The sequence below is a fragment of the Gymnodraco acuticeps genome, unplaced genomic scaffold (assembly GCF_902827175.1).
Source record: "Gymnodraco acuticeps unplaced genomic scaffold, fGymAcu1.1, whole genome shotgun sequence".
In the NCBI taxonomy this organism is placed as follows: Eukaryota; Metazoa; Chordata; class Actinopteri; order Perciformes; family Bathydraconidae; genus Gymnodraco; species Gymnodraco acuticeps.
In genome coordinates, this window is record NW_022990346.1 from 1,851,002 (window position 1) to 1,874,141 (window position 23,140).

Genomic DNA, 23,140 nt, shown 5'->3' on the forward strand with positions numbered 1-23,140 from the left:
ACGGAAATACACGAACATATCTGGTAGCCCGAACATATCTGGTACTGACACCGGACTCAGATGAAAATATTCGTGCTGGCCAAATGGTGGTACTACACTTCCGTTTGGTTGCCAGGCCCGGAAACACTTTTTCCCATTGACTTACATGGGGAAAGAGTGGTCTGTAAATCGTTGGATAATTTTTTTTAAACTAAATAAACTACCCAGTATGAACACTTGTAGGCCTATAGCCCTTATTAAAAACATTCGTTCCTCAAGTTGTAATAATGTGCTAATAACGTTATTCTGAGAGTTATTTCCCTCTGCATTATGAACGCGCATCTAACCCACGGGATCGCGCCGCCCGCACGTTCATGTTACGTGTCCCGACCAATCAGAGCACACTGTGCTCACAGGAAGGGTGGGGGCTGGAGCTATTGGAGCTACAACGAGCCTTAAAGGCAGAGAGTGAAATTCAGTGAATACAATACACGTAGTTTTACAGAGATGCTGTTTGAGAAACCAATGTGAGTTGCGTTTATCTTTACCCATGGATGCACAATAAGACGGACCCATATCGTCTTACTGCCATCCCAAGGAGCTGTAATAATGGATATATTGCACATGTTTGCTGTAATTCATTATCATACTACATGGGCTGTATGATTAAATCTTGTACCGTAAATGTTGTATTAAATAAAGTTAATATTACTTTATTATAAGTATATATATATATATATATATATATATATATATACAGTGCAATCATTCTTTCATGCTAATGAAGCTCTGTTGCTTGGATCATCACTAGACTCCTGTATACAGCGTATATTACAGTGGGGCAAAAAAGTATTTAGTCAGCCACCAATTGTGCAAGTTCTCCCACTTAAAAAGATGAGAGAGGCCTGTAATTTTCATCCTAGGTACACTTCAACTATGAGAGAAGAATGGGGGGAAAGAATCCAGGAAATCACATTGTAGGATTTTAATGAATTAATTGGTAAATTCTTCGGTAAAATAAGTATTTGGTCACCTACAAACAAACAAGATTTATGGCTCTCACAGACCTGTAACTTCTTCTTTAAAAGCCTCCTCTGTCCTCCACTTGTTAACTGTATTAATGGCACCTGTTTGAACTCGTTATCAGTATAAAAGACACGTCCACAAACTCAAACAGTCACACTCCAAACTCCACTATGGCCAAGACCAAAGAGCTGTCAAAGGACACCAGAAACAAAATTGTAGACCTGCATCAGGCTGGGAAGACTGAATCTGCAATAGGTAAGCAGCTTGGTGTGAAGAAATCAACTGTGGGGAGTAAGTATTAGAAAATGGAAGACATACCAGACCACGGATAATCTCCCTCGATCTGGGGCTCCACGCAAGATCTCACCCCCGTGGGGTCAAAATGATCACAAGAACGGTGAGCAAAAATCCCAGAACCACAACGGAGACCTAGTCAATGACCTGCAGAGAGCTGGGAGACCAAAGTAAACAAAGGCTATACCATCAGTAACACACTACGCCGCCAGGGACTCAAATCCTGCAATGCCAGACGTGTCCCCCTGCTTAAGAGCCAGTACATGTCCAGGCCCGTCTGAAGTTTGCTAGAGAAGCATTTAGATGATCCAGAAGAGGATTGGGAGAATATCATATGGTCAGATGAAAACGCAAAATAAAAAACATCTTGGTAAAAACTCAACTAGACCGTGTTTGGAGGAGAAAGAATGCTGAGTTTGCATCCAAGAACACCATACCTACCTGTGAAACATGGGGGTGGAAACATCATGCTTTGGGGGCTGTTTTTTCTGCAAAGGTACCAGGGACGACTGATCCGTGTAAAGGAAAGAATGAATGGGGCCATGTATCGTGAGATTTTGAGTGACAACCTCCTTCCATCAGCAAGGGCATTGAAGATGAAACGTGGCTGGGGTCTTTCAGCATGACGTTTGACCTCTGTCATTGCTAACACAAGGGTATATAACAAAGTATTGAGATTAACTTTTGTTATTGACCAAATACTTATTTTCCACCATCATTTGCAAATAATTCTTTAAAAATCAGTGATGTGATTGTTTCTGGATTTTTTTTTATCATTCGTCTCTCAGTTGAGGTATACCTGGATGAAATTACAGGCCTCTCTCATCTTTTTAAGTGGGGAGAACTTGCACAATTGGTGGCTGACTAAATACTTTTTTGCTCCACTGTGAAGGACATAACGCATGTGATTGTTCACATTAGCATAATGACTAGCTCAGCCGCTAGCTGGCTAACTGCCCGCCCTCGTTAATATCAAATCCATCATAATAACAAATCATTACCAAGCTGTCATGAAGTGCGGTGCTGTTACGTGTACGCAAATTGACGGCTTGATCGTGAACAATGTGAATGAGCATTTGGTTAAAGTTGCGCATTGCACTATGAGCGCACATACGGGTACTTCTCAGGCATGCCGGGTAATCTGTGACGTTTCGCTCTCTCAAAAGTTGGGCCATTTTATCATCATGCGCTTATGAGCACCTCTCATAGGAATGAATGAGGCCCCGCCACCCACGCTGTATCCCGTTCTTATTATACATCCATGCTCCCACGCTGTATCCAGTTCTTATTATACATCCATGGAAACGACTCGCTGGTATCTCGAGCTGAGCGCTCATTGGTGGTTTTTACCCCGTGCTGCTGATGAAACTGTCCAATTGGCTCGGCAAAAGTTTGTTGTTTGTTTTTGTGTCAGTTTTACGTCGCCACCATTCCATTCCCATTTTTCATCATTGTTCCACAATGTTTATCATCATGAAATTAATATCTATATATTTTATACTATACTTGCACTTCTTACCGTTTTCATACTTTATATATCTTAGCATATTCATACACACTGTCATACTGCTCACACAGGCTGATAGTCTAGTGTATTCATACCCCTCACTGTTTATTTCATCATTCAATTCATTCTATATTTATGTCTATTGTGTACATTACTTTTCACTTTACTGCTTGTTGCACCTGGTTAGAAGCTAAACTGCATTTGTTGTCTCAGTACCTGTAATATGTGCAATAACAATAAAGTTGAATCTAATCTTGAGCAGGAACAAATGTATTTACTTAGTACATATCTGACATGAACGATTAAAACCCATGTGTGCATTCTTTATAAATGCAAACCGAGTCAAGCCGAGGTCCGGAGGTGGCGGTATGCACCTTAAAGTTGTTTGCAATCCGCCAAAAAAAACCGAGAGAATAATGAAGAAGACGCAAGCCGACTCCGAGCTGTCCGACTCAGGCGAGCTTTTTGAGACTCCCCCGGCTGCGATCGGCCGCCGCGAGCCGCATCTCGTCTCAAACAAGCCTAGCCACTGCTCCGTTTTCGGAGACTTTGCAACACGTTTTCACAAAATATTTGTCACACGCTATGAGTATGGGAGTACTTCCATTCACTTTGTCTTGATCTGTAGATGTGATTTGATGTGTTGTGTGTCCCCAACTCCTCTCCAAAGTTCAGATATTTAATAAAAATATAATGGGGAGTTTCCTGAATTGTCATGCCCAAAAACTAAGCACTAGGCCCTGTGTAAATTAAGAGGGCTGATCTCGGGCACTTTTGTCCACTTTCCCTGGTGGTAGAAACTCAAGCCAGACAATCCCTGGAATCGTCTCAGAGAGTAGATGATCAGTGGGGGCCTTTTGTTTTTACTGAATGATGTGTTTTTTTATGGGGAATTCAAATATGAGCTTATTTTTAGGATTTTCGGAGACATTGCAACACGTTTTTCACAAACATTTCCACACGCTAGGAGTATGGGAGTACTTCCATTCGCTTCGTCTTCATCTGTAGATGTGATTCGATGTGTCGTGTGTCTCCCAACTCCTCTCCAAAGTTCAGATACTATATACAAATACTAAAAAGGTAAATAAAACATTAAACATAATGACAAAATAACAACCTGAAAGATATGTATTCTATCTTCACATTTCGTAATTATCTAATGTAGTGGCCTTATAAAAGTGTTGGCTAAAAGTAATATATTTTTTTATTGTAAATAATTAGAAACATTATTTATGTGCACAAGTACATAAATATAAAAAAGGTCCAAATGGCGGGAATAAGTATAAACAGTGAATGTGTAAATAATACATGCAAAAATATGAAAAAATTAATGAATAGGGAAAGGTAAATGAGATATGGTAAACACAAGCTGTGATGTCATGCATCAAAATCTCATGACTTCTCAAATGTCCAATCACAGATGAGGGTGGGAAAACATTCAAACAGGAAGTACCCTGTGTCTGCCCTGTGTGAAGACCTACAGTCTATGGTGAAGACCACCCAAAAGATCAGTGGACGTAGTGTTTTGACAAATGTAATGTTAAGGTTTTAAATTTCGTTTAAATAAAACAATCTTGGAAGTTTTTATCAGGATGTGTTTATGATATGTTTGTTCATCAGAACAATATTATAATATGGTGTAAATATACTCTATATTTTTTATTTCAATCAAATGTTCCATCGTCCCACTTTAAGGAAACATGTTTCGCAAAGTGGGACAGTATGATTTTCCTAATGCTGTGGGAACAGTTCTTCAGTTAGGCAACAATGTGTGGGGCATGGATTGTGCAAGAGCAATGGTTATTTACAGGGTTTTAGTCTTCTAATGCATTATTTTAGATATTTAAGGTGATGGGCAAATTATATTAAATAATTGGGGGTCTGTTAAAATGGTATGACAAAGTCAGGGAGAATGTTAGGGATAAATGTCTGAGTTTTAGAAGATGGCAATGAATTTAAAGCCCAACTATTCATAGTAATTGAATAAATCCTTCCAACACACGTTTTGTTCTATGCATATTAATGATGAATTGAATGCATTTTAGATCACAAATGGCAAAGGAGAGAAATAAGATCGGGAGAGAGTCGCAGACACAGAAAAAGGCAAAGCAGGCAAAGAATAATTGAGGAAATTGAAGGTCAGGGAAGGAAACTGAATCAGTGGTAGGAAGGACAGGAATGAGGGCAGCCATAGAAGAATATCGACAGATCACTGAGGATGGTGGGGTTCCTCAGCTGAGGCTGTTGGGGGCCTGGACCGCTCCTAAATCCACTCCATGTCCTAATCATTTTAGATTTCAATAACATTTTAACTTTGTAATTAACAGCAGCATGTTGTAAGCAATTGTTTTACGCAGGTTTAGGTGTATGTGTTGCCTCAATGTTTGATATGTTGCCTTCAAATTCACCTGCAGTTGTATGTGTTCCCTGTGAAATACAATTCAATGATTTTTGCAAACTATTAGAATCTATTGTTGTTTGATGATGTTTGATTCTCACAAAAAAATAAAAAAAGTTAACATCCACACCTATAAGCCTAAATGTTGTAACACAACAATAACATTATAAATAGTAAAATAGCTGAACATGGTATTGCACATTTAGCTTTGAGTGTTACTGACCTGAGATGTTTTATTACAATAATAAATACATAAATGTATTAATTAAGGTGACTGAGGCTTTTCAACATTTCAGTGTCCCACATTTTGCACAGAACTGTCCCACATTAGGAAAAGCAGATTGTCTGAGACAACTTGGCACTAAGAGTATACTGATATGTCTACCATTACTTTTACGAGTGTAATATCTGCATTTTCTCTTTTAGTTTGATTAGGACACATCCTGGGGATTTCAGAATGGTACTGGATGTGGATTGATTGTATTGGCTTCATATCGCAATATATTCCAGAAGTCTGAAATGCAATAAATGTCTCACATTAGGGCAATTCACTCTACAGTCCGCGGCATATCACATCATAATCATATATTTCCTTATCTGAGTCAGCTGAGCCGTATCTGGCTGTGCAACACTGCAGTGTCACATACTATGCAGAAGTATTATTTTAAGCAACACATTAAGTTGACGAAACACTCGAGTCAAATGGAATTAAAGTCAGATCCACTCGTGTCTTGGACGGGGCAGTGATATCATAAACCTGTTAATGTACGCATTCAAACACTTTTTCTTTTGCCAGCTGTATTCACCTTGCAGGTAAAACCCTATGTGGCTTTTATCCTGGATAAAGTGTTTAAGTCATGGATGTTTAAAGTTTAACTTCTTCATATGTAATATTATAGTTGACTTTTCATTCAGGAAGTATGACATGCACTGTCAGTACGCTTGTCCATGTTTGTGATTGGTCGAATGCTCCAAATACCATACCTTTCATGTGAACGCGCACCTAACTAGATGGGACACGGCTGGCTTGAGCGATCCACTTGATAACCCGCGTCGTAGTACAGTTTAGCGAGAGCGCGTATGTTTTGGATTAGGCCAACCGGCTAACTCAAACATATCCAGGTTAGGTTGAACCAGCTTCGTAGTACAGGCCTCTGGTGTCCACGTGCTCCTGATCTCAACCCAATAATGCATTTTGAGCTGAAGCTAAACAGGAAGTTTCAATGTGCTGCCAAAACTGTGCAGGAACTCAGTGACGTTATTGATTCTGTGTCAACAAACATCCCTCTAGTACATTTCCAGCAACATTGCCAAGGCTTTCAAGAGGCAGTAGGTGCTCCTAAAAGCTAAAATGTGTGCTGCTTTTGCTCTTTATTTATTTTTCTAAGTGGTTTTTATTTTATTTTTACCAGGGAAAGACATGACATTTCACATCTAACAACATATCAAGTACAGTAAGTAAGCATAGATGTATGCAATCCACTGTAAATGTTACAAAGTAGTTCACAATATTTAGAATAGATAGTCAATTTCATCATAACACAGACAGCAGGATCCACAAGCTTTGCAACTGAATCAATAATGTTTACAGTGCTTAAAAAATATTCTCGTTGCCTTTACTTTCTCTTCACTGTACACATATATACTGTACATCTCAAACAATAATAATATAAAAACAAAAGTCAAGTGATTGCTCTTCTTGGTCTGTGATTATCTTATACGTCTTTATGAACAAGAAATACCACACCATTACTCAATTTCTGTAGATATTTCTATCTCACAATTCCACTTCACACTGTGAAGTACTGTTAATACAACAATTAATTCCTTCAGGAGTTGAACTGCTAGATATGACGCAGGTGTTTGAGAGGAAGGCTTGAGAGAGAAGGGAAGACAGGCTTATGTGGAGGATGTCTGTGTGATGCTCCTCTGGCTGCTGGTGCTCTTAATTACAAAGGTGGAGGAGTTGCTCTTGTGACTGCAGTCAAAGTCACGCTGGGAGGACTTGAGGTAGCGTGTGGAACAGCACAGGAAGTTCTGCCTGAGATCCTGGAACAGATGCCCGGCGAAGCACATGTAGATCCAGGGGTTACAGCAGCTGTTGAGGCTGGCCAGAAGCATGGAGATGATGAAGGGCATGGCTGCAGAAGATTAGGGAGAGACAAGTTACTGACAAAACAAAAAACCCTGCAATTTAATTTACTCTGTGAAAAAAAAGGTGTAGCTAGCATTGAGTTTAACTTGTGATGCTTTTTGATCCATGGCTGTAGAGAAGGCATTGTTGGTTGATCAGTGTAATACTATTTTCCAGATTGCAATATATTAACTGCTATGTGAATTGTTTTGAAACATAAACCCATGGTCCCCAGGGATTGAATTTCAATAACGGTGGCATTCACCTGAGCCTTGACAACTATTGAGTGGTCAGGTTTGAACTAATGTACTGCTTTTAATCTCGAAAAAATGTCAGGTCACATGTTGCCCAGCATTTTAGCTGGCTGACATTAGTTCATGCTAACATGAATACCGTAATCTGCCAATGTAAAACCAGTTCTCAGTCTTTGGAATCAGAAATTGAGAAGGCATAGGAGTGTCATAATACTTTCAGCTTAAGCGTGAGAAATAAACACAAGATGATGTCAATGGAAATATGTTCAATCAAGCCAGAAAGCAATGCATTTCTAAAACAAAGCAAATTCCTGTAAAAACACTTTCAAGGTTAGAGAGACGGAAATGTTGATCACACCACATCCATGTATTCGGCTCATATCCTGTATTTAGCCTCTTATTACTGATCGTTAATCCATCTGTGCTCCTGCTATTCTCATGTTGTCGCTAAAGACAACGGTTTACTGTCCCTGAGCTCCAACAAAATGTCACTGTAAATTATCTCTGTAAGGGCACGAAAGTCACACGCATGATTAACAAGAATTTATCATCAGCCATTAGGGGATGGATTTATGAGACTAAAACACGAGTTTAACTCAGTGCAGATGATATAAATACCCTTCAGCTATTTTGTCATGGGTTTAAAAAAAAAAACTTTGGGTAGACACTGTGCTAAATATATTGGATGTATGAAAATGCAGTAAAATGTATTAGATACTAAACATATATTTTAACCTCAGCAATAAAATCCAAATGAATGAAACATTCTACAAAATGGCAAGCTAAAAAAGGTGTTTCACCAGCTGCTATTAGACATATGTAACCATGGGTTAACCTGCTCTATTACAGACTATGCTGCTGAGAGAGAGGAGGAACCATGCTTCATTGGAGATGGCGTGAAAGACCAACTGCTGATTATCAAGACTTCTTATCGGGGTGGATGAGAGCAGAGCAGGGATCCAATTTGAATAATAGAAAGAACTATCGAGACAAAGACTTTAGTGAATTAATTCTGTGTCTTTCACAAGAGCGATGATTCGCACAGCAAGTGAAAAGGCAGAATGATCCTCCCCTGGGTGGTACATCTGTCTTGATGTCAGAGCTGATACTGGGCAGCCCCTAAAGACACTTTGGCAAGTCATTAACAAGGACACTTAGTGGTAATTCTTGTTCCCTGATGGTAAATGCAGTGCAGTAATCACATTTCCATTCAAACATCAAGTGATATTTATGAGTAAAATTGCTTTCAGAGGGCTTTATGTACCTAAGACCCTGCCTTGCTTTTCTTGCTGCTAGTAAAGACAAAACTGTGTATACAAACTGACATTTACACGACATTGAACACTGGGCTTTGTGTCCACTAAGTACTTAACACAGATCAATACGTGAGTCTGAGTCAGCACCCGAGGGCAACAAGCTCAGCGGGGGGTAGATGTTCACGTCGATACCATTTTTGGGAGGTTGTGTTCGTGTCTGAGTCAGAGCAAAACCTTCACGTGTTTTTGTCCTCGAGGTAATCTGTCGGTCAATGTAAAATAACAGGCGCTACTGACGTCAAAAAGATTGGAAGGATGGGACAATGACATTTCCAAAAATCATATTGATGAGTGGGTTGCTAAAAATGGAAATGTCCCTTCTGTGACAGTACTGGCTCTTTCACAGTAAAACAGAAGTTTTGTTGGAACTTTGACAAAGCAATTTGGCTCTTTGTTCAATCATTTAATTAAAACATGCACTTATTGGCTCAATGGGAAATTGTATGAGTTTCAAACTTGTGTGTGCTACAAAGCTGATCAAATTGTGGCTAAAGTAGTACAAATTAGATGATATACAAGATGCCACTGTGACATCTGTAAAGTAAAAATGAAGCTACCACAAGAAATCATTTAGCGTAGCTGGGGAAAAGCTATCTAGGCCTTGTGCAAAGGTAAACAAATATTTTACTAATAAAAGCATTTACAATATGTGTTTATATGTACAAGAATTAGGGTGTAAAATGTAGTATTTGCCATTTTATGTGGAACTACGTGCTGGACTGTTTCTTGGACAATTAAGGAGAAATATGTTATGACAGAGCAAGCCAGCTTCTTATCTAAGTATCTGAAAAAGCACATTTTAATAAATGTCAAACTATACATTTGAACAAAAGTGTTGTTGACTTTAGGGTTTACTAAATCAATCATCGCAGAGCACATGATTACTTTAGTAAATGGGGAACAGTGTGGAGAAAGTGTGGTAGTCTGCATATAAGTACATAAACTGCTCCTACACATCCTTTTTCTGTTGCCTTTCAAACACACACGGCAACCTTTAAGAAGCAATTTTGCACTTATATTGAAATGTCAGCTTGTTTGATGGTGAAAATAAAAAGATGTCTTTATTAAGAATATCTCAGAGCAAACTATTCTAATTATTTGTATAATGCTGCCAATAACTCACAAAGATGCTGAAATAATGTACTTTTCTGCACCATGAAAATGTATTTAACTTTAGATATCCAATTATGTTTTTGCTTCGCACAATGTGCAAACAACATGCTATGTATATGTTCCATGGTGGAGGATTATAAGTGAATGACCTAAGCATTATCATAATCTTTGAGGTGCTATTTAAATATTTGCTATATCGCTGCAGGTTGACTTAGCAAAGATTACACATTAACAATGAGTTTTCTGTTTACGCTCCTCACTGGCTGCTAATATTTCACTACAACTGTTTCCAGATGCCCCATTACAATTCAAAACACATTCAAACAACCTTAATGACTACATTAACGGCAATTTACTGCAGCAACACAATCTTACTTAACCTGATATTTTGTTCATACTGTTTCCTTTTAACATTTGTGAATGTTTGAAACACGTTTGAAGGGTAGGGTCTTCCCTTAGCGAGGGATTCAAAGCTTTGCAGTCTGGGCTCACCTAATCTGCACACACACAGGAGACACTGCCGCCTATCTTTTTTACACAAACACTGGCAACGTGTCACAGCCAATTCTAGCCTTTCTGAAGAAGTGTTCACGTGGACGACAGCCATCAGACATCAGCCTCCGCCCTGCACTGAGCCATGCTCTGCAACAGAAAATGAATTCATCACTTTCTTTTCCATTCAAGGGACAGAGCACCTTTGCTGCTAGTTTTTCCAGCACTGTAAATATCACTGAGAGGTTTAGCAACAAAGCCATTTATAGCAATTTACCTCAGTGTTGGAGAACTGTGACAGCTAAGAGCAACTGTTTAGCCCCAGAGTGTAAAGAGCTCAAATGAACAATGCCACTCGATGACAGCGACAGAACCATTCAGCTGGAGTCTTAAACACAAACCCACAGAGGCAAAGAAAAGACCAGAGGCCTGAAACACAAACATCTATTTACTCTTCACTCATCCTGAAACTTCCTATTCCCTACATGTAGGCCTATTTAAGTCTGTATTTGTAGAACATGTTTCTCTTTTTAAATATTTTGTCTGGGAAAATACAAGGTTTGTAATGTCTTTGAGGACATGCAGACATCTCATATTAAAAGCTGTACTGCCCAGAAACCCCCTTAGATCATACAGACAAATGAAAACACATTTAATATGAAACACTTTGACAAGGCTTTTACTTTAACGGCGCCTTTTATTTAGTCATATTGAAATGTAATGGAAATATAGAAGGAGAAAAGAGGCAGAGTCCAAATAACTTGTGATTATTGGCATATTAAATCTTCTTTTGTTAAATGGGTGTGGCCATGTGCCAGCCTGTCGATAAATGTAGGGACCATATACATGGCTGCTAAGTGACCTATTGTGGTTAAATGTCAACGACACACTCCAACGTACCTTGCAGGCACAGAGCTCTTTGGCGCGTGTATGCGCACAATAATTTGATCAATGATTAGCCTTCAGTCGGTCTCTGCAGGTCGAGGAGCGTCGAAGGAAACTCGTGAAGTAATGCATACTGATTTTTGCACTTTAAAGGGCCTACCCAATTCTTTTTAATCATGAGAAATATAATTGATTATGACATATAAGACATGTTGCTCCTGCTATGCATTTCTGATGTAAAATGACCCCGTGTTCTAATGATCTGTTTCAAATGTTGGTGGTGAGGGGACAGGGACTGTATAATAACTGTGGGATAAGGATGTGTTTTTGATTAAAAACCCTGACATTTACAAACTTTAAAATGCCTTATTTAAACAAAATCCAAATCCTTTGCTATAAATTCTGACATGTTAAGTAGTTCAAAATGTATTTTATTTGTATGGTTTGTCTGAGTGTCAAACCTCCTGCACTGCACCCATCCGCACCGCACCCTGGCTGCGTTATTTACCCTGACACTAAAACGGCAGAACCAGGCTCTCCGTGAGTCAGCCATTAAACAATAGTGCTTTATTAATATGAATTAGTAAAGCAAAATACACACATCTCAAAGATTGGGTTTGGTGTTCTATGTTTGTTCCATAGATACGCAAGCGTTGGTATCCTCGTGCGTAAAGAGCTCTGTTGCGCACAGCAATATTGATATGCCTCACGGATATCCATTAATTACCATATCGCCAGGAAAATGTGCAAAAGGTTTGAACATATGAATACTGTGTTAGGGTTTTAATCATTGTAAATGCGTAATAACTCGCAGCATGGCACACACTCAAAATCAACCTACCCTCACGGGGCGCAGCTGGATCCCACGCAGACCACATCTGAACAGAGAAAAAGGGTGTCCAGCAGACGATATAAGCCAAAACGATCACAAAAGTCATTTCACGGTGGTTATCTTCGCCTTGGAGATGAGCTTAACGCTGCTCACGCGGGCCAGTGTGTTGCATTTGGAGGATTTGGGCGTCAGGCTTATACACTGCTCGCGCCTGGTTTTCAGTTTAAAGTTTTGCCATATTTTGAAGCTTATTAACCCGTAGCAAATGCTCAGTATTGCCACCGGGATGATATATATGGTGAGGCTGATCCATGTGATGTAAGCTTTGGCACCCCAAGGCTTTACGAAGTCGCCCCAGCAGTCATACACTCCGGATCCAGCCGAGCCAACCTCGATCAGAGAGAAAATGAACATCTGCGGGATACTGAAGATCAAGCTAATGACCCAGGAAACAATGACATAAAAACGGTCTTTTCTCCTGTGCAAAGAACGGAGAGGCTGGCAAATTGCCAAACACCTGTCGACGGACATCAAAACTAACATGTAAGTGGACGCGAACATCCCAACGACCTGTAGGTATTTCACTAACCTGCACAAAACGTCCGGTCCATAGAACCGAAATGTAATGTCCCAGATAAGTTGAGGGAGAACTTGAAATATCGCCACAACTAGATCGGCGATGCTCAGGTGCTTCATGAAGTAATACATGCGGGACTGGCTGTGTTTGGTAGTGTGGATGGCCAGCAGGACGCACAGGTTCCCCGCCAGCGCCAGAAACAGCACCAGGGCGAGCACAGTCACCTCCACCTTCGCCACCTCTTCATCCCGCGTCAGAGGGTTCGTCTTATTCAACAAACCGGTCCCGTTAACGATACTTGAGTTCCTCCATGAATCGTTAAATTGCCAAAAGTCACTTTCATTTGAAATACTCTCCATTGTAGCAGTCTTGTCCTCTGTAGATGCGTCAGGGGTTTGCACTCTTAAACAGTCACTTAGAGGGTCTTAAGTGGAATAGTCTTCCTTGCGTCCTCAGGTGTTAAAACGCAGGGTGAGGTTTGATGAGTCTTAACACATATTCATCAAGGATTACCAAGGATTTGTAAATCAATCTCCCATCCTTTCTAGAAACTGCAGACTGAAATATTCCACACACTCTGCCAAAAGAAAAGTAACCTTAAAGTTCAGAAAATCTTCAATGTGGATTTACTAGATAGCAATAATAGAGTAAAAAAAATCTGAGAGTTTACAATTGACTACAGTAGGTAATTCTGCAAAATCCAAAGAATTAGCAGGCTGTGAAGAAATACAAACACAGTATTCACTTTAAAAACAAAAAATGCCACTTAAATTAAAATGTGACGAGAAAAAGTGCTGCAGAAATTGTAAGCTCCAACATCCTCTCTGGTAAGAATCGGAATGGCAAGCACCTCAGCACTCAACCCGTTATATCTGTCCCCGGCTCAGTGTACAGAGAGAAAACCCATCACCTCCACAAGGGAGCGATATGAGGCGTTCATAAGTGTCCTCCCATCCTGCTCTGCAGTTCGGAGCCCTAACCCCTGCATAAACCCCTCGACATACTCTCACTGACCTAATTTTGTGCAATAATTGAGCTGTCCATACTGATGTTTGGGAGAAAGCATGTGGCCACACAGTGAAGCCTTTGGTGCAAAAGCTTTGCTGTCATTATGAGATAGTTTCAGTGTGCTATAATAGGTTCAAATGAGACTGAACCTTCTGCTGGATACTCGAAGATGTAATCTGACCTGCGTTTTTTAATAAGTGAACAGCTATTTAATAAACACATACACATTCCTAACCTTCAACTGAAAGGCAACATTAAAGGTAAAACAGGTGAGATGCAAATATCAGAATTAAAACGATTTCTGAGGTTTAAGTGCGTCAAAAACACACGCAAACATAGTTTCTATACTTAAAAACTGTTCAAAGCCACCCTGGTTTAAAAGTAAACTGCACCTGCATGTGTGACACCATCAAGGTAACACCCTCTGAGCTAAATGAATATGAATGAGAAGAGGAGTATTTTGGCACATAAAGCCATGCGCTTTTTCATGAGGACACAGAGCTCGGCACACATGTTTCATGTGTTTTTTATCGTCCATGTCTAAAGGCATCTTAGACTACAATAATGACACACTTTGGGAGAACCTTGTTGATGGATCCAAGCCCATATTTGAAGATAAAATGAATAACAACATTCCTTATTGTTGTTGTTATTCTGTTTCTCATGATTTTTGTCCAGAAGGTAAGGTTATTGTAAAGGTGTCCATGATTACCTCTTACCCTCATAACAATGGGGGGGGGGAAACGCTGTTGAAATGTAGCTGGCAATGTTGTGCGACGTGCATGTTAATATCCATGTGCTACATTCCAGCCGTTCTCTCGAAGATATATGTCTTCTTCCTATCTGTGTCGCCAAGTGCAATGCTGCAGAATTAGGGACTAAAATAAAGAAGGTCAATCCATTAATACTTAATTAAGGAGGGCGATGTACCAGGAATAGTCAATGAAAACTATTATACATGAATGTATACAGTTTAATGCTGAAATGTCTTAGTAAAGGAATGAAAATGGCCATATGAGAGGATTCGTTACAGACACTAAGAGGAGTAGGGTTTTTTTGTAAACATGTAATATACCAATCGTCTCTCATTATGCTTTCTAAATTCAGTTTTAATGGATACAAAATAAACTACAGCACAATGTATGTGAAACCAAACATGTTGTCGATCATGATCATTTATAAGTTTATATAAGTGCCAATACTCAACACTGACTTTTAAGTACACATCTTGTTGAAAATGTAGGGACATGATTGATAATATGATTTTAATTAACCCCAATGCTAACAGAATCAGAAGTGCTGGAAGTCATATTTGTCAACTACTGTGTGGCTCTTTAAATTTCCAGCAGTTGCAAACCCTGCGGGAAAAGGCCTCTGGTCTTACTGTATACCAATGCCAAGGGGGAGGGTTGTTTCCCCCCTTTTTGTGGCTTTGGGTTTTGGAAAATGGCAGACCCACTGGAATTTCAAAGCACATGAAACACATGAAAGCTGAAGATGATTTAGGGATGACTGGAAATAAAAAGAACAAGGAGGAAGAAGCATAATGATACATCAAATCTAATGATGTGACTTGTGAATTTGGAAAGAATCATTTAATGATCTCACTAACTACATTTTCTGGTGAGCCACGTGAAATGAGACAGCAAATGAGGAAAGAAACTGGAAATAGTCTGAAAACAACAAAAACAACAAAATAGCAAGTGCCATTTGAAAGTTTGGTGCAGACAGAATATTGCTAGCACTCATTATAAAGTAAATACAGTTTAAGTCTTAGATGTGAAGTAAAGAAATGTGTTTTTCAAGGTTTTACGTCCACAAAAGAAAGGGCCAGTCACTGCTGCAAAGCTTTAGGGAGGTTATGCCAGATAAGATTTACTGGGAGATAAGGCTTAGAACATTTTAGTGTCAGGAGTTTGGACTTTCTTAGCAGTGTGGAGTGAGTATCTGATGGAAGCTGTGTACAACAAGCAAGATACGGTTAATGGTAAATAGAGATAAATAAGCGATGTCCGTTTCAAGTGCTGGGTCCTCCAAAGTCTGTATTTCTAGACTAAATGTGTCATAATGAGGTCTGTCTCACAAAGAATCCTCTTAATGTAACAAATAAATACTGTACAGTCCAGTGTGGAGCGAGCAACAAGGTTCACTCTGCAGCCTATAATAATGCATAATACTGCATTGTTTAATAGTGTTTGTTACGGCCGCCGCCTCCCCGGTCCTGTTGACTCTGCTTTGACTGTGTTCTATGTAAAAAAAACAGGTATAAGTTTTCCATTATTCCACTGTCAGTCAAGCTGCTGAACAGTCAGAAACAATTGTGATTATGCTGTTAGGAGTTGTTGGGAGGTGAAATGTGTACAGTGTAGTTTGTACAATCGAGAAGGTTAAATAGGGAAAGTGCAATATGTGTAAATAGGTATGGACACAATAGGGATATGTGCAATTTGACGGACACTATGCATAGGTGCAATAGGGAAAGTGCAATATTTGATTTGTGTATAAATACAATAGGGAAAAGTGCAATATGTGATTATGTATGAATGCAATAGGGAAAGTGCAATATTTGATTTATGTATGTGCAATAGGGAAAGTTCTGTACCTGTATGTTTCTTGTTTGTTTCTTCATGTGATATGTGATCTCTGTTCTGTATCTATTACTGATTGTCCTAAATGTTTTATGTTTACTATATTGATGCCCAAGACAAATGTCTCCTAAGGGGGACAATAAAGTTCTATCTATCTATCTAAATGAGCTGTGCGCTTCATCAACTTGCAGAGACCATTATCACATTCACCAGTTGTTAAATAGTGGAGGCAAGAAAATCAGTATTGCTGATAGCCTGTTCTGATATTTATGACAACGCCAGGTGAAATCTTTAAAGTGATTTATTTAATGTCCGGCCCAGTAAGGAGCATTGAAGGCGAAGGTTGTAAATTAAGTCAGCAGACATGTAATTTGGTTACACAGAATGACTCCAGTAAACGTCATGCATAGACTTGGGTTGTTAGGGGATACCATGTAAACACAACTCTATTTTATTTTACATTGTATAATATTACTTGCATCACTCTAACAAAACTATTTTGCTATGATGATCCTTTTATATTTTATATAGTAATGCATTTTCCCTGTACTAAATAAAGATACTAAACACATGTACTGAATAACATTACAATACTATAATATTGTGTACATTGTATTTATTATTCAAACTAAATAAAGAGTTCGCAAATCATGGAAGCTTGAGTTGCACTAATAAACATATTTTAAACAAACATTAGTATAATTCACTATAGGCATGGTCATTGCATGGCTTTTTTTACCTACCTCACTAATTATTTATTTTTATTTCATATAAATATTTCTTTATGTGTTTTCTAAATCTCAGTCTGTCTCTGCTGTAAAAACGTGTGCCACTTGAGACTTAAAAATATCTTGGTTTTGTTGTATCTTAAATTACAAAAGACATATTAAAGGAATTTCTCTTCCCACTAATATCTACATGGATTTCAGGTCAAAATGTTTTTGTATAAAACAATTATTTTCTAGAGAAATATGGTAATATAATAAGGCGCTGAGAAAGCTGCTTTAAGGGCTGATAATAACAACAGATGGTTATGGTCATTGGATACACAGTAAACATTGGAGAAACACTTATTTTAACACTGACAACTTTAGGGATTATTATACCCAGTATTTACGTAAGTTACGTAATACTTTTTTTCTTAAGCCACATAAACCTGCGCAATATATCTATCCCACCATTCCACGGCTGATTCCAGCTGCTCAGCAGTTTTTTCCGTGCCATTCCCACACATATTGGGCTTTGAGTTGACAGATCCAATTAGAGACAAGGTTCAGGCCCAAGCCCCCGATGAGGAAAGATACAAAGGTTTGGCACGCTAATACTCTGGGCTCCTGCTGCTTATGTAATCACTCAATACACCAAGTTCACAGCCTAGCATTTTCCCCCAGTTGATCTTGTGTCATGAGGTGCATGAAAAAGTAGATCAACATAGAGGGATGCTGTCACTCCTGGCTCAGTGGGTGGACGATAGATTCTGCATGTTATTTAAAGCACCACAGAGAGCCATTAGCCTCATAGAGAAGAAGGTGTTGGAGATTTCCAAGATTACAGCCACATGTTTCAGAGGATTGTAAGATTGAAGTGCAGGTAAACAAGCTAGATTAAGTCTTACATCACACCAGCTTGAGACATATCTCACTCCAGCATGGGGTTGTAACTTGCAAATATGTTAAACAGTATTACATACAGAGTTCTTCAGGTGGGCCTCACTTCTAAGAGAATGACGTGCTTCATTGCAGGAGCTTCCTGAGTTGCTGTTTGGGCTTTTTGTTAAAGACAAGATCTAAGACTTATGCCTCGAAAACAATAACAGAAAAATACTTCCAGTGGCAGGTCTGAAAAAGATTTTGCCCATTGTTTGCCCATTCTGAATGGTGTTGCAGGAAGTGGAATTGGATCTTTAAAAATATAAACAACTCAACAATACCCCTTGTCGGATGTCTGTTTTATGTTTGAGGAAATAACTTTTATTTTTTTTAAGCACAAATCATATCTTGTTTGCTTAAAAATATATTGATAATAAATAAATGGCTGCATATGACTCATGCCATAAAAGGGGGAAGTTTGGAGAGAATGTTGATTAGATGTGTTATTGCAAATCACTTTTCATTACAAGCTTCAGCAATATCAGATACACGTAATTGAGTTTTTCAAATTCACAAAGCCTTAGTTTATAATAACAGAGGCATTGGGCTTATCAAACTTTACGACCAGTAAACTATATTTGTCATTCTGTTCCTTTTATTGGTCTGATAAATCAGGGCTGTCTCCTCTATAAATAACACCTCATCCATCATACTCCATTATATGAATAAAACATGGGGTTCAACATCGTGCCCAGCGGACTGCAAGAGGAGCACGTTCCCCGGCCTGGTAAAACCGGGGTTGAGAGCGATGGATGGGATATTTCGGTCCTGTGGGGACTTCCCCCAGTGCTGCTCCAAATTCAAAGGGATAGAACAGCCAAAAGCAGTGACATAATTACAATCCCGCGAAACGTGGAGAACCCAACCAAAACAGCAGACTCTTGAGCTCCACGCCACAAGACAAGTTGTGTCTGTTACTCAATGTGCTCCACCACTTTGGTTCAGACTGACATTTCCCAAGAATAGTTTGAGTGGATTGATTTTTTTTAAAACATTCATGGATCCCAGATGAACTTTTTTCTTTGTATCTATAGTGCCATATACCAGGTAGAAATTGCTACATGTATGTGTTCAATACTCTGGTTCATTACTAAAACCTGCCAAACTAATGACATTGCCATCAGCCTCAGATGTGTTTGCCGCTAATTATCAAATGTCAACATGCTAACAGGTGCAACTAAGACATGCTAACAGTAGGCTCAAAGGACTGCTGTGCCTAGCTCCGTTACTATAGACTGCTCTTATTTGATATTTTATATTAAGGTGTACATAAACTTAAATTAATGATTCAAACATTGTGGAATTTATAATTTATGTGGATTTTTTCCGGATGTATCTTATTCTACAACATAGCTTTACATGTTTCAAATCATGTTATAATCAAACCTCACACGTATATATATTTTTAACAATAAAAGTGATGGTAAATGTTATACTTTTCCTTCTATTTGATTGGCAAGCATTGGGTCCAATATCAATCCATTCCACTAAACTTGTGGTGATCATGACAACACAAGACTTTATAGAAACCAACCATTTCTAATGTGACCTTGATATTAAGTCGTATTTTACCCTTCTATGACTGATGGGCTGCATTTTCTTGGATAATTGATATGGGGGAGAAAGCTCCACAGTCAAGGGCATCACTGAGCAGTGGACACATTGACAATATATCAGAGCCTCAATGTGACATTATGTCTCTTATGGGTGTATGGAGTGAGTCTTAATGACACCTCTCAACCTGACCCCACAGATGCCCCCGCCACGCCACCAGTAAACATGCGTGCCTCATAATTCATGTCCTTGCCTTCAAGATAAAGCAGCTTTTACTGCATGTATACTGTGTGCTGAATCAGTAAGCATGCGCTAAGCAAACAAAAAAAGTACTGGACACTGATGTGAAACAGCTTCTAACAAATCTAACTGCTTGAGTAAAAAATTGGAAATTAGAAAAAAACACAATGTTCCCACCTATAACTTTGATAATATGACACTTCCTGTAATCGTGCAACACACTGTAATCAACATATACTGTAAGGAACCCAGTGTACGATCAGACCAGTTAAGCACAAACCCCCGCTTCTTTTCGCATGGTAGTGATTTATGGGAAAAAGGTGGCGATGGAGAGAACACTAATATTTCACAAGGACGAAGCTACTGTACAATAAATCTCGCATTTTGAAAGATTGGTTTGTGGAAGAGGCACTATAATCTATAATATCATTTTTTTTTTAAATGGGGGCAGAAAAAATGCGTATTCCACATGTGTCTAACAAATATGTATGCTGAATGTCAATTTAACCCTTTAGAAATCAGGCATCTGCAATGTGTTTGTGTAACCAAGACACTGCATTTGAACTAACAAAGAATTCACTTGCTGTGAACCATGATGGGAATACAAAAAAAAGTATTAACCTGAAACGCTAACTTCTTGATTTTGTGAATTTCTAAAAACCTTAGAAATTAACCCAGTGTTGCTTTCAAATATATTATTCTACCCCAGATGCAGAACGATAAGTCTTTGAATTGTATCAAGACAAGCAGACTTGGCACAGAGCTGTACATGAGGCAGGATAATCAGAGCTCTTTTCAACACCGGTAGATCGCCTCCTCTCGGACCATTACCTCCAAATACACCAGTTAGCAGCTGGTCATTGGACTGTTTGTTATGGGTGTGTGTGTGTGTGTGTGTGTGTGTGTGTGTGTTGTGTGTGTTGCCGTGGGAGGAGATCAATGGGGCTTTTCAGTCTATGGCACTATTACACACACCTGAAAACTGCCTCCCTGAGTCTTATATCTGTCCAGCAGCACGCTTGTGGCACTCATTTAAAATGTAATTCAAGTCCGATTAATTCTGCCGGCAGCCACTATGTCACAGTGATTTAAAAAACCACTTGGAAAGTTGGCATCCGTAAACCCGACATGCTCATGTCCGGAGGATATGCTTGTGCATTTTTAAGTAAAGTGTTAGGTTTGTGTCCCATCATTCACTAATAGTTAATCTGAAAGGATCTTGAATAACAATTTAAACCTGCCTCTTCTTACCAAAATAACATTTAATTACTATATAAACAACAACACCAGGGTTTCTCTGACATGTGGAGTCAGTGAAATAGGCTAATAAATTAAGTCGGAAAAATTATATCAATTGAAACTGACTGGTCTGACAGAAATATCAACAAAAAAGGTGATTTTGCCCCACAGCAATATCTGATTTGAAGCTAACTATGTGAAGCTAATCTGAAACACACACACACACACACACACACACACACACACACACACACACACACACACACACACACACACACACACACACCACACACACACACACACACACACACACACCACACACACACACACACACACCACACACACACACACACACACACACACACACACACACACACAGTTCAGGACAATCCACAAAAACGTTATCATTATAACAGCAATTTTCTGAAATGGTCTCAAACACCCACACACAAATAGCAAAATTGACTCTGAGACTCTTCTGTACAAGACATATCTTTTACCGCCTACAGGCTAAGAAACAAAACAATATAATAAAATACATTTTCCTGTGCAGTAAATGTCTCTGGTTAAGACAGAACATCTGGTTCTTTGTTGCCCCTTTTTGTCAAGCTCTATTTCTGCTAAGTTATGTAGTGTTTCAAATAAAATAAACACATATAAAATAAAACAATTAAATATACAGTGACAATCCAAACAAGATTAACTATGAATGTCACAGAAATAACATCAATAAACAATATTTCACAGCTACTTATAGTTCTCTGACTTTGTGATAGTAGAATAATATGTATTAGGAGTTTCAGAGGGGGCAGCAGAACAATCTATTAACACAACATTGACATATTATCACCCTTTAGCTAGCATGCTAAAGTGTGTGCCTTTTCACACACTTAGCAGCTAGGAAGCAGCATTAACAAAAAATTGCTTCACAAGCAGAGGAACTGAAAAGTTAATTGAAAGCTGCAAAGGTTTTATTTTCACAATTGGGGGATTACTACCATTTTCTATGGTTTCGTCTCTACGAGCAAATCCTTTCCGTTAACAGACAAACACATTTTGTTAATGTATGTAGGGTGGATCCTTTTTAAATAAAAATGTACTGTATAATACGTTTTACTATTCAAAGAGGTCGCAATAAAATGAGGTGTATTCACAAGTCTTCTTGTATCATCCCTCAAAACCAGCAGACAATTGACATGAGATTTAGCAGGAAATAAGAGGGTTTTACCTGTATTATATTTAAGTTAATGGTTATATAACTGTCTCACAAAAACTGTGGTACTGCATTTACTATTCATCCAAGTTTTCAAGTTTATGCTTCAACAGTAAGTCTGACTAGAGTAAAGTTATTGTTAGACAGCGGGTGAGTGTCATGAAAGTGAACTTCTGCTCATGATCCTGTCGAACACCAAAGAGTATGGAATCAGCGGTTAATAATCCCATTAAGTTGAAACAAAAGTAATCCTCTTAGAAAGTGAAATGTAGCTTATTAGTCAGTTCCATATCACCCCATTAACAGAGGACTGAGGATTACACTCACTCTGTATTAGTGTCAGGTTTTCTATTTGAACCAAATAGCCAAGGGTCCATTGTGCTTGGGATTAATTTGAAATGATTTCATGGCTTCCATTAGCATCCTCTGCAGATGAGAAAATACAAAGTATTAATGGGCTCCAACAAATTAATGAATGAATGAATAAAATGCCTTATGTGTATGCTCAACAATGTGGCCGTCTTGAGGAACCAAAACATCAAGGGTACTCCGCACCATCAACCTACTTACAGGTCTGTCTGTCTGTCTGTCTTTGGTTTCCTGTTTTAGTTTGAAAAATGCCTTATAAGACCAACCAAACTATTTGGCAAATGTAATATTATCTCCGATAAGGAGTTTGGCTGAGATTACATCTGTACACTTAGCCAATGCAATAGAGCAGGACAGAGCAACTAATGCCTAAACTCTGACAGCGTCTGGGACTGCCTTACACACAGCGGTGAAATAGTGCATAGTGAATGTGCAAGTCGTAAAACAACTTTTCAAAACAACTCCTAAAAAAT

The 23,140-nt window shown here is 38.8% G+C and overlaps 1 protein-coding gene across 1 annotated transcript; it reads right to left on the reverse strand.

Moving 5' to 3' along the window:
• Window positions 1-6,597: 6,597 nt before the first annotated feature.
• oxtr (oxytocin receptor) lies at window positions 6,598-13,236 on the reverse strand. Its single transcript, XM_034223818.1, is given in 3 exon segments — window positions 6,598-7,345; window positions 12,240-12,338; window positions 12,341-13,236. Coding segments are annotated over 3 exon segments (1,167 nt in total). The 5' UTR covers window positions 13,167-13,236; the 3' UTR covers window positions 6,598-7,103.
• Window positions 13,237-23,140: the final 9,904 nt, after the last annotated feature.